The sequence below is a fragment of the Raphanus sativus genome, chromosome 9, assembly GCF_000801105.2.
Source record: "Raphanus sativus cultivar WK10039 chromosome 9, ASM80110v3, whole genome shotgun sequence".
Classification (NCBI taxonomy): domain Eukaryota; kingdom Viridiplantae; phylum Streptophyta; class Magnoliopsida; order Brassicales; family Brassicaceae; genus Raphanus; species Raphanus sativus.
Window position 1 is genome coordinate 1,555,233 of NC_079519.1, and position 12,412 is coordinate 1,567,644.

The 12,412-nt window shown below is 37.2% G+C and overlaps 3 protein-coding genes across 3 annotated transcripts; all 3 read right to left on the minus strand.

The window, feature by feature from the left end:
• LOC108827604 (pentatricopeptide repeat-containing protein At1g77170, mitochondrial) lies at positions 1–1,623 on the minus strand. Its single transcript, XM_018601047.2, has one exon. It carries the CDS (start codon positions 1,593–1,595, stop codon positions 177–179), a length of 1,419 nt encoding a protein of 472 aa, XP_018456549.1. The 5' UTR covers positions 1,596–1,623; the 3' UTR covers positions 1–176.
• Positions 1,624–1,686: 63 nt separating this feature from the next.
• LOC108827603 (SNW/SKI-interacting protein) lies at positions 1,687–4,243 on the minus strand. Its single transcript, XM_018601046.2, has 2 exons — positions 4,086–4,243; positions 1,687–3,748 (listed from the first exon to the last, which is right to left on the minus strand). The coding sequence occupies exon 2, from the start codon at positions 3,712–3,714 to the stop codon at positions 1,867–1,869; it is 1,848 nt and encodes a 615-aa protein (XP_018456548.1). The 5' UTR covers positions 3,715–3,748; positions 4,086–4,243; the 3' UTR covers positions 1,687–1,866.
• Positions 4,244–10,121: 5,878 nt separating this feature from the next.
• On the minus strand, positions 10,122–11,929 carry LOC108826176 (ethylene-responsive transcription factor ERF037). The gene has a single exon (XM_056993374.1). The coding sequence runs from the start codon at positions 10,918–10,920 to the stop codon at positions 10,219–10,221; it is 702 nt and encodes a 233-aa protein (XP_056849354.1). The 5' UTR covers positions 10,921–11,929; the 3' UTR covers positions 10,122–10,218.
• Between the last annotated feature and the right edge of the window lie 483 nt (positions 11,930–12,412).

A 12,412-nucleotide genomic window follows, 5' to 3' on the forward strand; every position in this document is an offset into this window, starting at 1 on the left:
TTTAAGAAGCCACATTTGGTTAATTATGTTGATGATAGTGATGTTATTGTACTAGCAACTATCTCACTGAATGTAAGTAGAGAGAGACAAAGATGTAAACCCCCAATGATAAAGAACAAAAGTAGATCAGGTTTGAAAAGAGACACACTTAATAGGTAAGCATGTGATTATTATTATTAGAGCGTCGTGGTGGAGCTATAAGCAGGAACCTTGACAAGCTTATTCTCCTTCATCATCTTCCTAACTCTCTCAACATCTTTCCACATCCCTCTGAACGCATACACATTAGCCAAAACCACATAAACCCCATCGTTCCACGGCTCAAGCTCAACCATGTGCTTAGCCACCCACTCAGCCATCTCAACATCCCCAAACTTCTCACATCCACCCATCAAACAACCCCAAACCACCACGCTAGGCCTCATCGGCATCCCTTCCACCACCGTCTTAGCCTCCTCAAGCCGCCCGTCCCGGCTCAGCAGATCAACTACACATCCGTAGTGAGACAAACCCGGTTCCAAACCGAACTCAGACTTCATCATTTCGAAATAGCCTCTCCCTTCTTCCACAAGCCCTCCATGGACGCAAGCACTTAGAACACCAAGGAACGTGACACCGTTTGGTCTAACACCCGCCTCCCTCATCTCACGAAACCCTTCCAACGCCTCTAACGTCCTCCCGTGAGCCGCGTAACTCATGATCATAGACGTCCACGAGACAACGTTTCTCTCAGGCATCTCCTCGAACACCCGGCACGCTAAATCCATACGCCCGCACTTCCCGTACATGTCAATAAGCGAATTCATCATCATGACATCAGACTTCTCATCGGTTTTAGCTTCAAGAACGCATCTATGCAGCTGAAAGGCCAACCCCAAGTCACCTAATCCGCCGCAAGCAGACGTCACGCTCACCATAGTGAAATCATCCGGCTCAAACCCGCTTCGTCTCATCTCAACGAACATCTCCACGGCCTCCTTGCCACGTGCCCCCTGGTTCAACCCTCCGATGATCGCGTTCCAAGACCCCAGCTTTCTCTCGGGATTTTCGTCGAACACCTTGCGCGCGTCCCTGAACTTCCCCGCTTTGCAGTAGAGCGTGACGAACCCGCTCTCGCAGAACTCGTCGCGCGCGAACCCTAGCTTCGCCGCGACGGAGTGAAGCTGCTTCCCTAATTTGAGATCGCGGATCTGAGCGGCGGATTTGGTTAGGATCGGGAGAGTGTACCGATCGGGTAGGACGTCCGATCTCACCATGTCGATGTACGCTTGGATCGCGTCGAGAGGGGAGTCGTGGCGAAGGTAGGCTCGCATGATGTTGTTGCGTAAGAAAGGGATCGGGTCTTGATCGAGGATGCGTGAACGGAAGATGTCGCCATGGATGCGGCGGACACGAGCGAGGCTGTTGCTGTTTGATAAGAGGTTAGCTAAGAACTTGTTACGGTCTTGAGGTGATATAGTCGAGATAGGGACGGAAGATTCGTCAATGGCCGGAGTAGTATAATGATTCCGAATGTGAAAGACGGTGAAGTAATGCGTTGTTGCCTTAGTGGTGGTACCATTAAGCCTGCAGATAAGACTAGAGAAGAAGACCATATGTTTTGTCTTTGGTTTTTCTCCTGAATCAGAAATGCAAACAAAACATTATATAAACCGAACATAAAAATACAAAGTTTTTGTAACAAAATAAAGCTCAAACTCTTCTTAAAGATCCATAAGTTGTGAAAGACAGTATTTGACAAGTTTTAGAGCCTTACTACAACATAAATACTGAATCAAAAGCAAACTGTTTCCACATATCCAAATAAGAAGCCAAACAGCAACAAACCATGTATTTGGAATCGAAACATCAGATTGATGAGACTTTCTAACGACCACTGCGTTCGAAATTGATCTTGGTACGACCAGAACCACCATAGTCATCACGAGAAGAGCTTCCGCCACCGCCACTAGCTCTCATCGTTCCACCAGACCCGATTTTGTCCAAAGGCTTCTTACCTTTCTTCACATCGGACACGAAACGGTCCAGACCGAAAGGATCTTGTTCATCTTCCTTCTCGAACTCCACAGGTCGTTCTCTCTTGCCCGACCGCTCGGAAGCACCGGTGAAAGCTTTGTCTGGTTTGAATCTCTCGGTGTTCTTGAGCTTATCGAGCTGCTCGTCTGCGTTTCCGTACATTTCTTCATCTGTGTCCTTCTTAGGCTTGTAGAGCGTTGAGAGAGTGGGCTGTGCGGTGAACAAGCCTTTGTCGTATACGTTGTACTGGTCGTCGGTTGCGAAACCTGAATCCATTCCCTTCTCTTGGTTGAAGAGTCGTTGATCATACATAACTTCGCCGCCTTTGCCTCCTCCTGTAGAGGCCATTCCAAGAGCGACTTTCTCACTGATATCACGGTCTCTGTCTCTCGTGATCTTGCTCTTCTTCCCCATGGCAGCATCTTTAGCTTCCAACCTTCTCTCCCTCTCTCTTTCCCTGCGACGCTCTGCTCTTATCTTATCCCTCTTTATCCGCTCTTCCATCTCCTCTCTACTCTCCTTTGGCCCTTCCCTCTCTCTTTCCCTTTCCCTCTCCCTCTCCCTCTCACGGTCGCGGTCATGGTCATACTCATAATCACCTCTTGGGTCAACACTTTCACTCCTAGCCCTGTCTACAGAGACAGGCATACTCGCAGGAGCACCAGTTCTTTCAGAACGAGCTTTTTGAGCAAGAGCTCTCAACTCCTGCTCTTTTCTTTCCTTCTCCTTCATCATCATCTCCTTCTGCACCTTTGACCGCATCGAAACCGCCTCTCTAGCTTTCTGCTCAGCTACATAGAGAGCCTCAGATAGCTTGGCAAAGTTATCATTGATCTGAACGTCTTGTAAACCTCTCCCATCAGCAGCGAGACGTTTATCAAGAGGGATAGTGTAACCTTTCGGATTCTTCCAGTTTGAGATACAAGGAGGGATCTTCCAGTCTTGCTGATCCTTAACAGTAACAGGCCTGGGCGGTGAATGCATGACCGGAACAGGAGGAGAGCCAGAAGCCTTCGGGACTCTCTTGTGCTTAAACTTTGGCGGATCAAGAGGATCTACAGGCATCTCCACCATCCTAATAATCCTCTCTTTAGCTCCTGAATTAAAAGCCGAAGACTGCTGAGACGGCTTATACTTAATATACTGCGAGTCACCAGATTGCCTGGGTACATTAGTAGGCTGCGCAGCACTCAGCCTCACATTCACAATCTTCTCCATAGCAGCTTTAGTCTCTTCAGTAGTCTCCTGTATCTGCCTCTGCAACTCCTCCTCTTCATCCACAACACCATCCTCACCCCCATCGTTTTTCAGCACCTTGGGGATAATATCCTTATGCTGAGAGTAAACAATCTTCTTAGAGTTCTCGTTCTGCCTCGCAATAGCGTCAAACACCACGTTCCCTTCAGCATCCACAGTAACAGGGAGAGTCTTGGACCCAGGCTTGTTAGACTTATTCTTACCCATCCCGAGTGGATACTGAGCAACGTGTATCTCAGGGAAAGCACCACCGTCTCCAAAGTCCTCGGGGTTCCTGGGACGGAAGCCTTGCCGTTTCAGGTAAAGAGGCACCGCTTTGAAAGCCACGGAGGCGGTTTTCTCGGAGGATTCGGACTCGGTGAAACGGTTTTTGAACCATGGATCGTTCGAGTGGTCGTAGAACGTGGTGGCTGTTGATTTCGGCGGAGGTAGAAGGTCCATAGTTAGTGAGTTAGCTCAACCTATTGCTCAAAACCTGCAAAAAGAGAAGAAAAAAAAGGAACGATACTAATCAGAACTTACCAGATTCAACGATGGTGATTAAACTGTTAGGTTACTACACAGATCCAATCGAAATTAGGGTTTCTAAACTCGACGCGACGATTAGATCTCTAGAAATTAGGGTTTTCTAGCGATGAACTCGCGACGCAGCAATTAGATCTCGACTAGTTCCAATCCTAACAAATCTGATATGGATTACCCACTAGAACGGGGTTTAACGATCGGTGAGCTTTGAGATCGATAGAAAGCTTAAGAACAGCAGAAATCGAAAGCGAGAGCAAGAGCAAGAGATGATGATGGAAGAAGCTAACCTCAGAGGAGACTTGATCGACGGGACGAGCGGATTTGAGAGGGATTATTAGACGCGGCGGAAGAACGATGAAGAACGGAGGCGAAGCTTCGTCTCTGATCAGGCTCGATGAAGCCTTTTAGGGTTTGGTTAAAGATGAAAACATTATTTTTATACGGAAGTGTTGTGATGTGTGGATAAGGTCGGTTATTTGGCGTTCCTTTATTCCGGTTAAGTCGGTTTTGCGAAACTATTAATAACAGTTGCTTCGTGGATTCGCGGGCTGAGCCCAAATGATTCAGCAAGTAAGAGGCCTTAAGTAATGGGCCAAAGAGCTTTGTTGTGGAGTTTTATTATAACTACGGCTATGGGCTTTTGAATATCGCTAAGGCTCATGGAACCCTTCCTATTTGTTTATTTTTTTCTCTACTTCTCTCTTTCTAAATGTGGGTTGTACTCTTTGGAAAACCCATGCAAATAAGATTGACCCATTTAACAAAGATGAATCATGTTCAGCCCATTAACCTAAGAATCCGGTCAACGATACCTCGACCCAACATATTGCGACCATAGAAGGTTACTACTCTGAAAACAAAGTTAAGCTGATACGTTAGCCTCAACTCTGATCTCTGTAAAAGTATAAAGTTATGGAAGAGGCTATGCCTTAGCCACACCCTGGCCATGACTTCCTTATTTACCTCCAGAAATAGAGGAGAAATTTCCTACAAAATGAAAAGAACATCACTAGTGAAGGGAAGATTCCAAACGAGAAAATGACTTAGAGAGAGAGAGAGAAACTCATAAATTGATCAGACCTGTTTTCACTTGTATTCAACAGCTCATGATTCAGATGATTTGCCCCCTCTTTTTGTAACTATTGGGCTACCAGTTTATTAACATGCTTAATCTTTTAAAATTATATAGTTGAAATCAGCCATCAACATGTGTTTCGACTCTTGTTTTTAGGATAGAAATATAATAACTCCAAAAAAACAGAGGAATTATAATAATTTAAGGTAAAGATGGAATTTAAGGTAAAGATGGAATTTAAGGTAAAGATGAACTATATAAGCGATTAAACTCAAATTCACATGGAATCTCGTAGTTCTAAACGAGCAACTTATATGAGATCATGAACATGTTGGAACAGAAACATAGTATGTAATCTTCCTGGACATCAAGACAATCATCATGTAGGGGGATGTATTCAATTTAGCATTTGATGTGATTTGATTTTTAATGGAGTTTTAGATGATTTTAATAAGTTGCAGAGATTTAGGTGATTTTTGTTAAACTACTCTAGAATATCACCTAAAACAATGGGATTTGAGTTTTATTTTTTTTTAACTAAGAAATTCCACCCAAACATCCTAAAATCATCTCAAAACTTTAAAATCCCACAACTTAAAATATTTTCAATAACAGTGGATTTCAGAGTACTTGACGAAATGTCAAGTTCAATAACAGTGGATTTTAAATGAGTTTTTAAAACTCATGTTTGAATAACAGTGGATTTGTCATTTTAATACAAATCACCTGAAACTCTCAGTTGAATACACCCCCCGTAGTGATTTTGCAATACTTTCTGAAAGTTATATACTTTTCCGTTTTTAAAAGATAGATTTTTTAGTGTTTTCATATATATTAAGAAAATACATTAAATCATTATAATAAATATATCGTTGTCTATAATTTTTAATTTTCAACAGTTTTTACTAACAGTAATCTAATAAAATCAATTAATTTTCTTAAAATTTACGTTTTTTCATAAGAACATAAAATATACATTATTGAAATAAAATATTTGTCCAAAACATAAATCTTTTAGAAACGGGAGAGAATATATTTGAATATAAAATGGGCCCCCATTAATTTATCAAAAGAATCATCTATATTTGAGCAAAGATTAAATAAACCTATGTGCTAGTGGGTGGAACTCCCGTTGACCGCGGATCCCGATGATAATGGCCTTTTCCACGGAATTGTTAAATGCATTATTAACTAACGTAACAATTAATTTTAGTTTAAGTTAATGTAGGATGATAATAATACACTAGATTTTGACCCGCGCTTTGGAAGCGCGGGATATTTTACGATGAAAAATTTCATTAATAACTTAACAAATATTTTGGTAATTTTTAAAGAATGTATTTAAAATATTTTTGCATTTAAATCAGTGTTTTAAATCCAGCCCGATTGTGATTATACCGGTTAATCCGAAGATCTGATAATTCAATTTAGATTTTTTTAAAAAATCATATTAAAAAAATCACAAAAATCCGAGACTAACCGATTGAACTGATGGATGACCGATATGTAATCTGATTTGATTTAAATTGTAATAGTTTCATAATTTGTAATCTTATAATCCAAATTTTAAAGTTCATTATTTTTGCAATTTATGAATTTTGACGTTTCTACAAAATTTTAAAGAGAAAATGATAGATATAAAATAACAAAGATTAATAACTAAGATTAATTACTAAAAATCTATCTTATTAAAACAGAAACATTCTGTTGGACCTAACATTTATTTTGTAAGTTTTTAAATTAAATACACATTTTATACTTTATAGTTAAACATACATTAAATCACTAATGTTTATTTCTTTATACTACTATCCATGTTTCCAAACAATATACTTATTTCTTTATACTACTATCAATGTTTCCAAACAATATACTTATTTCTTTATACTACTATCAATGTTTCAAAACAATATATTTTTTATATTACTATCAATGTTTCCAAATAATACAATAATTAATCTTAGTTATTTTATATATATCATTTTCTCTTTAAAATTTTGTAGAAACGTTATAATTTCATAAATTGCAAAATAGTGCACTTTAAAATTTCGATCATAAGATTACAAATTATGAAACTATTACAATTTAAATCTAATTAGATTACATATCGGTCATCCATCAGTTCAATCGGTTAGTCTCGGATTTTAGTGATTTTTTAATATGAATATTTTAAAAACATAAATTAAATTGCCAGATCTCCGGATTAACCGGTATAATCACAATCGGGTTGAATTTAAAAATACTGATTTAAATGCAAAAATATTTTAAATATATACTCTTTAAAAATTACCAAAATATTTGTTAAATTATTAGTAAAATTTTTCATCGTAAAATATCCCGTGCTTCAAAAGCGCGGGTCAAAATCTAGTATTAGTTATTTTATAAAAATGTATTGTTTGGAAACATTGATAGTAGTATAAAAGTATATTGTTTGGAAACATTGATAGTAGTATAAAGAAATAAGTATAATGTTTGGAAACATGGATAGTAGTATAAAGAAATGAATATTAGTGATTTAATGTAGGTTTAACTATAAAGTATAAAAGTGTATTTAATTTAAAAACTTACAAAATAAATGTTAGGTCCAACAGAATGTTTCTATTTTAATAAGATAGATGGTTTATAAACTTAATCACCTCCTGCGGCGGGTGTTGATTTACTCACGCAATACTTAGTTGATTTAACATAAGATGATATCAAAAGGTTTTGTCCCGTGGCTGGATTTGCGTAAGAAAAAAGCGACTTGTTCAGACACAAAATAAAACAAAGTTCGTCTAAGAAAACCAAAAACAAATAAAGACTGTATTAAATTTTCATCGTTGGATTTGCATATGAGTTAGTGCATGTACGTGTTAATTTAATGGTCAAGCCATTAATTATGTCTGACTAATGCCAAAAAGTCAAATAAGAGTAAAACATAAGAATGCAATTAGTTCACCTGCAGATTGATTATATTCTTGCTTCTTTTGTTTAACATTTTTTATATTTTTATCCATTTTAACAGTGTGTAAATTGAGATTTTAACGCAAAGGTGTAAGGTTTGCTTTGTATTTTTAATACACAATCATTCATTTGAAGTAGTTAGCTCGATCTAACTAGGGAAATTTCGTGAATTAGATTCAGGGTGATAAATAAACCAACAATTATATTCCTACTAGTGATTTTCCGGCGCTACGCGCCGGGTTCGTATGTTATACTCTTACATAAATTTATAAATTATTATATGGTCTTAACAAATAAAATATGTTAAATATGAAAATAAAAATATATTAAAATAATATTTTCTGATCTTTTTGATAGTGGTTAGTGACCGTATTGCATTACTTTGTTTGAAGTTATTTAGTTCAAAGTGTAATAGCATAAGTGGTTGTTACTAATAGATTTAATAAAAATAGAATAAAAAGTCGATAGTTATAACAAAATTAATTTAGTTGAAATTTAAACATAAAACAAAGTTGATGTTTTATATAGAGAACATACTTATATTATTAATTATTAAAATAATTATATATGAACTATATATTAATTATTAAAATAACTATATATGAGATATTAGCATCTATAACAATTATGAGAAAGACAATTTTTAGCTATTTTTGACATTCAGGTTTGCTGATTTATTGTATTTAGTAATGGTTTTGACAATAAATGGTTAGTGTGGTGCAAAGGATTAATGGTGAGGGTGGTGTGTGGTTTACATCAACTTTAAATAACTTTAGCAACCAAGTAATGATTATTTTTTTTCCTTAAGTTGGGTTTTTTTGCTTAATAACCAAAAAAATAGATTTTGGGAGAGAGTAGAGAGTAGAGAGAGATAGGAAGAGAAAGTAGGAGAAAGAGGGTGTTTTTAGTTAGTTAGTGAATTTTGTTTTTTTTGTGTATATTTCACCCAATTTCCCTAAGTTTTAAGAGTATATTAATCATGTTCACAGTTTTTAAAATGTAAACACGGATAGCATGCATCATGGAAGTTATTGGTTTCCTTGGACAGTGTAACATACGAAGATGCCATAGAGTTTATGTGTCAATATCAATAGACCAAATGTTAGTCTTTTGGACTTGAATCGCTATCAATTACTAAACATTATTAGAGTGGGATCAGTGGAATTTTTAGATTGATTATATGACGGTTACGTTAATTGCGTTAAAGAAGGAGAATCGTAGAGGCTCCATTCTCCATCGTCAACATCAAATACAAAAAAATCTTATAAACCAGTGTTTTGACACCCGACCTGGATATTGAACCGGACGATTTACCGAGTCTTTGGATCATTGGATCAACCGTGGATGAACCGCGATTTAGTAAATGAATTACTCCCTCTGTTTTTTAAAGATAGATGTTTTAGAAAACTAAATTGTTTCACAAAAGATGCATTTTTTATGTTTCCTATACAATAATTGCAAATTTCAATAAAATTAATTGAATTTATTGAAAGACTATTGGTTAAAATGCATTGGAATTTGATAATTTCTAAAAATGATGTATAGTTAATGTGTTTTCTTAATATGTGTGAAAATACCAAAACATACATCTTTAAAAAACAGAGGGAGTAGTTTTATTATCTTATATAATAAAGTTAGGGAGTAGTTTTATTATCTTATATAATAAAGTTGGATAAATGAAAATACTTAACTTTAGTTTCCATTTTTGTATTTTTATTTGACATATAGAATATTAAAAAATAGTTTAAAGTATTTAAAAAATATGTAACATAAAGAGTTATGAAATCTAAAAAAAAAATCAAGACATAAAATTCATAATAAATTAAAGTTCCAATCCAAAATTAAAATACCATTGCAATAAATTCTCAATAACAAAAATAAACTAACATCTAATGACAATTAACACCAAAACACATTAAATAGAATTGAGAAAAAAATTTAATTATTAAAAGGAGAATGCCACATGGCATTATTCCCCCCAAGGAGAAAAAAAAGCCAACTTTATTATATAAGATTTGTAACAAAATATGATTGGACGATGACTACATCTGTTTCTGTCTTTGTAGCAACATCATGCATTTTTGTAGTTGACTATTTATATCAAGGTATAGGCTGATATACTTATCAGTTTTGAATATTTAGTTTGTATGATTAGTTAAAATGTTATAGGATTGTCGTTGGCTGGCAGATATGGAATATTTTTCATGCGTGATTTGTTTTAGCCCTCGTTCTATAAGATCCGATCAATTTAAAAAAAAACAATACTACATTAAATACTATATGATAAATCAGGGCTGAACAAGTATTAATTATTAAACTATGTTGTGAATAATTTAATAAACCTCATAGAAATTGGTCTACAATAAAATTTTAAAACCAGTGGGATTAAATTAAAAAAAAAACTAAGGAAAAAGGGGACAAAAATTGGAAGACTCGAAAGGTTCAGCCATCGAAGTGCCACTTTCGTCGCTGTTGTAATAAAAGCTATAACAGTTATTAAAATACCAAGGCGAACTAGGTGGGTACGTCGGGTCAACGTACACGAACTCGTTCCACAGCTCATTGTAACTCGTCTCTAGACTCGGTAACTCGACTATCTCGGCCAGTTCTTCAGGAGTCGACGAAGCGGCTTCTTCGCTAGACGGTGACGAAGACGACGCGGACGTGGAGTAGCTACTCGAGGAAGATAGCTGCGTCTCCGGGACGACGGTGGTGGGATCGGAGGTCGCGACAGAAGAGGAGGAGAAGTCCATGGCGGCGGCTACTGCGGCTGCAGCTTGAACGTCGCGGGGAGAGGAGGAAGCTGGACGAGGAAGGAAAGTGGCGAGCTCCGGGAAGTTGAGGACGGCGGAGGCTCCTTTGATGGTGAGAGCAGCTGCGTCGTGTGCACGCGCCGCCATCTCCGCCGTGGAGAAGGTGCCGAGCCAGATTCGGCTCTTCTTGCGTGGCTCACGGATCTCGGAGACCCATTTGCCCCACGTCCGCATCCGTACGCCACGATAACCCGGGTCGGGTCTAACCCGTTTCTTGCTATTTGTTCGATGGGTTTCTTCATGTTCCACCGGAGACGGTTGTTTGACGGAGGAGATGTATGACTCGGTCATTGATACGTGGGTTTTGACTCTGCGAGTGTTTGAAGAGAGTATGTACGTATAGGGTTTATATAGGTACTAGAGAGAAAGAAAAGTGTTGAAGTTAGAAAAGGACAGTGGATCGCTTAGTTATGACGACAACAGGTGTGTACACATCACGTCAATATATACACTTGAAAATGTTCCAGTTTATTTTATTTTATTAACTATTAGTAGTATTTATTTGCTAAGTAAATGCTGGTATTTTTTCCTCTCTAGTACCTGGAGAAGGAATGGAGAGAAGCGGAGAAAACGAATCATTCATCTCGCCATCGAAACTGGCACCCTCCTAAACCGGGATGGAAGATGTGCAATGTGGCATTCCACTATGACAAAAAGAAAAAGATTGCTGGAGGGGCGTGGGTCCTAAGGAATGAGAGAGGGGTGGTTTTGTTCCATAGCAGGAGATCGTTTGCTGGGATAGGTTCAAATGAAGAAGCAAAATCTGTGATTTTGTTGTGGGCGGTTGAAAGTATGAAAAGTCAATGCCAGACAAAAGTTATATTTGCAGGGGAGTTTGACGATCTCTTTGGTGCCGTCACAAGACCAGATGCTTGGCCATCCTTTTTATTCCAGGGATCAGAGATTTTAAAAGAACTGAAGGAGGTGGGAGAGTATGAGTTGAAGGTAGTAAACAGGCAAGCTAATAGAGGGGCTTTTTTCATTGCTCAAAGTGTTTCAAAACAGGGTTTCGTTCACTCCTATGTGGAAGCGGGTCACCCGTCCTGGTTATTTGAATTCTTTGTCAATGAAATGAGAGACCTCTAACTGCTTCGATGGAGGTCTTCAATGGAGGTTTTTGGGTGTAGTGATTGTATAGGGAGGTCATAGGTCTTATTATCGTTAGATGGACTGGGTAGTATACTCTCTTTTGGCTTTAATCTCTGATCACCGGGTTGGTGCAGAGTGGCTCTTTCAAGCTTGTATGCACATTTTGCCTTTATGGCATGAATGAAATGAATCCATCTTCAGGGAAAAAAAAAAAAAATGCTGGTATTTTTTTTTACATTCGGGGAGTAAGTGTTCATTTATATTTTCGTGAGAACCTATGCATGGTTCATGTATGAAATTGATTATTTGAACATGGGCTAATATTCCCATTATGCGATATATAAATGGAAGATATTTTAAAATAATAATAAGATCGGGATTGCACGTAAACTAACAACTAAAATGTTTTTTTTTGGTAAACTATACTAATATATCCATAAAAAGTTGATAAAACACAATATACATGTAAACTATACTAATATATCCAGTTCTCAAACAAAAATAACCATATAATAATATCTCTTTATTAAAAATTATCTATATAATATATTACTATATGAATTTAATACTTTTACGGGATGTCATATAATGCAGTAGCCAGTATATAGTTTCCTGATTGAAATAAATGCTTATGTTTTGAAACAGTGAATACTCATACCAAAATGAAGAGATAAAACTATAGATAATATAAATA

What these genes read in the sequence shown, in the direction of transcription:
- LOC108827603 (XM_018601046.2), bottom strand. Translation starts at nt 3,714, where the DNA reads ATGGACCTTCTACCTCCGCCGAAATCAACAGCCACCACGTTCTACGAC.
- LOC108827604 (XM_018601047.2), bottom strand. Translation starts at nt 1,595, where the DNA reads ATGGTCTTCTTCTCTAGTCTTATCTGCAGGCTTAATGGTACCACCACT.
- LOC108826176 (XM_056993374.1), bottom strand. Translation starts at nt 10,920, where the DNA reads ATGACCGAGTCATACATCTCCTCCGTCAAACAACCGTCTCCGGTGGAA.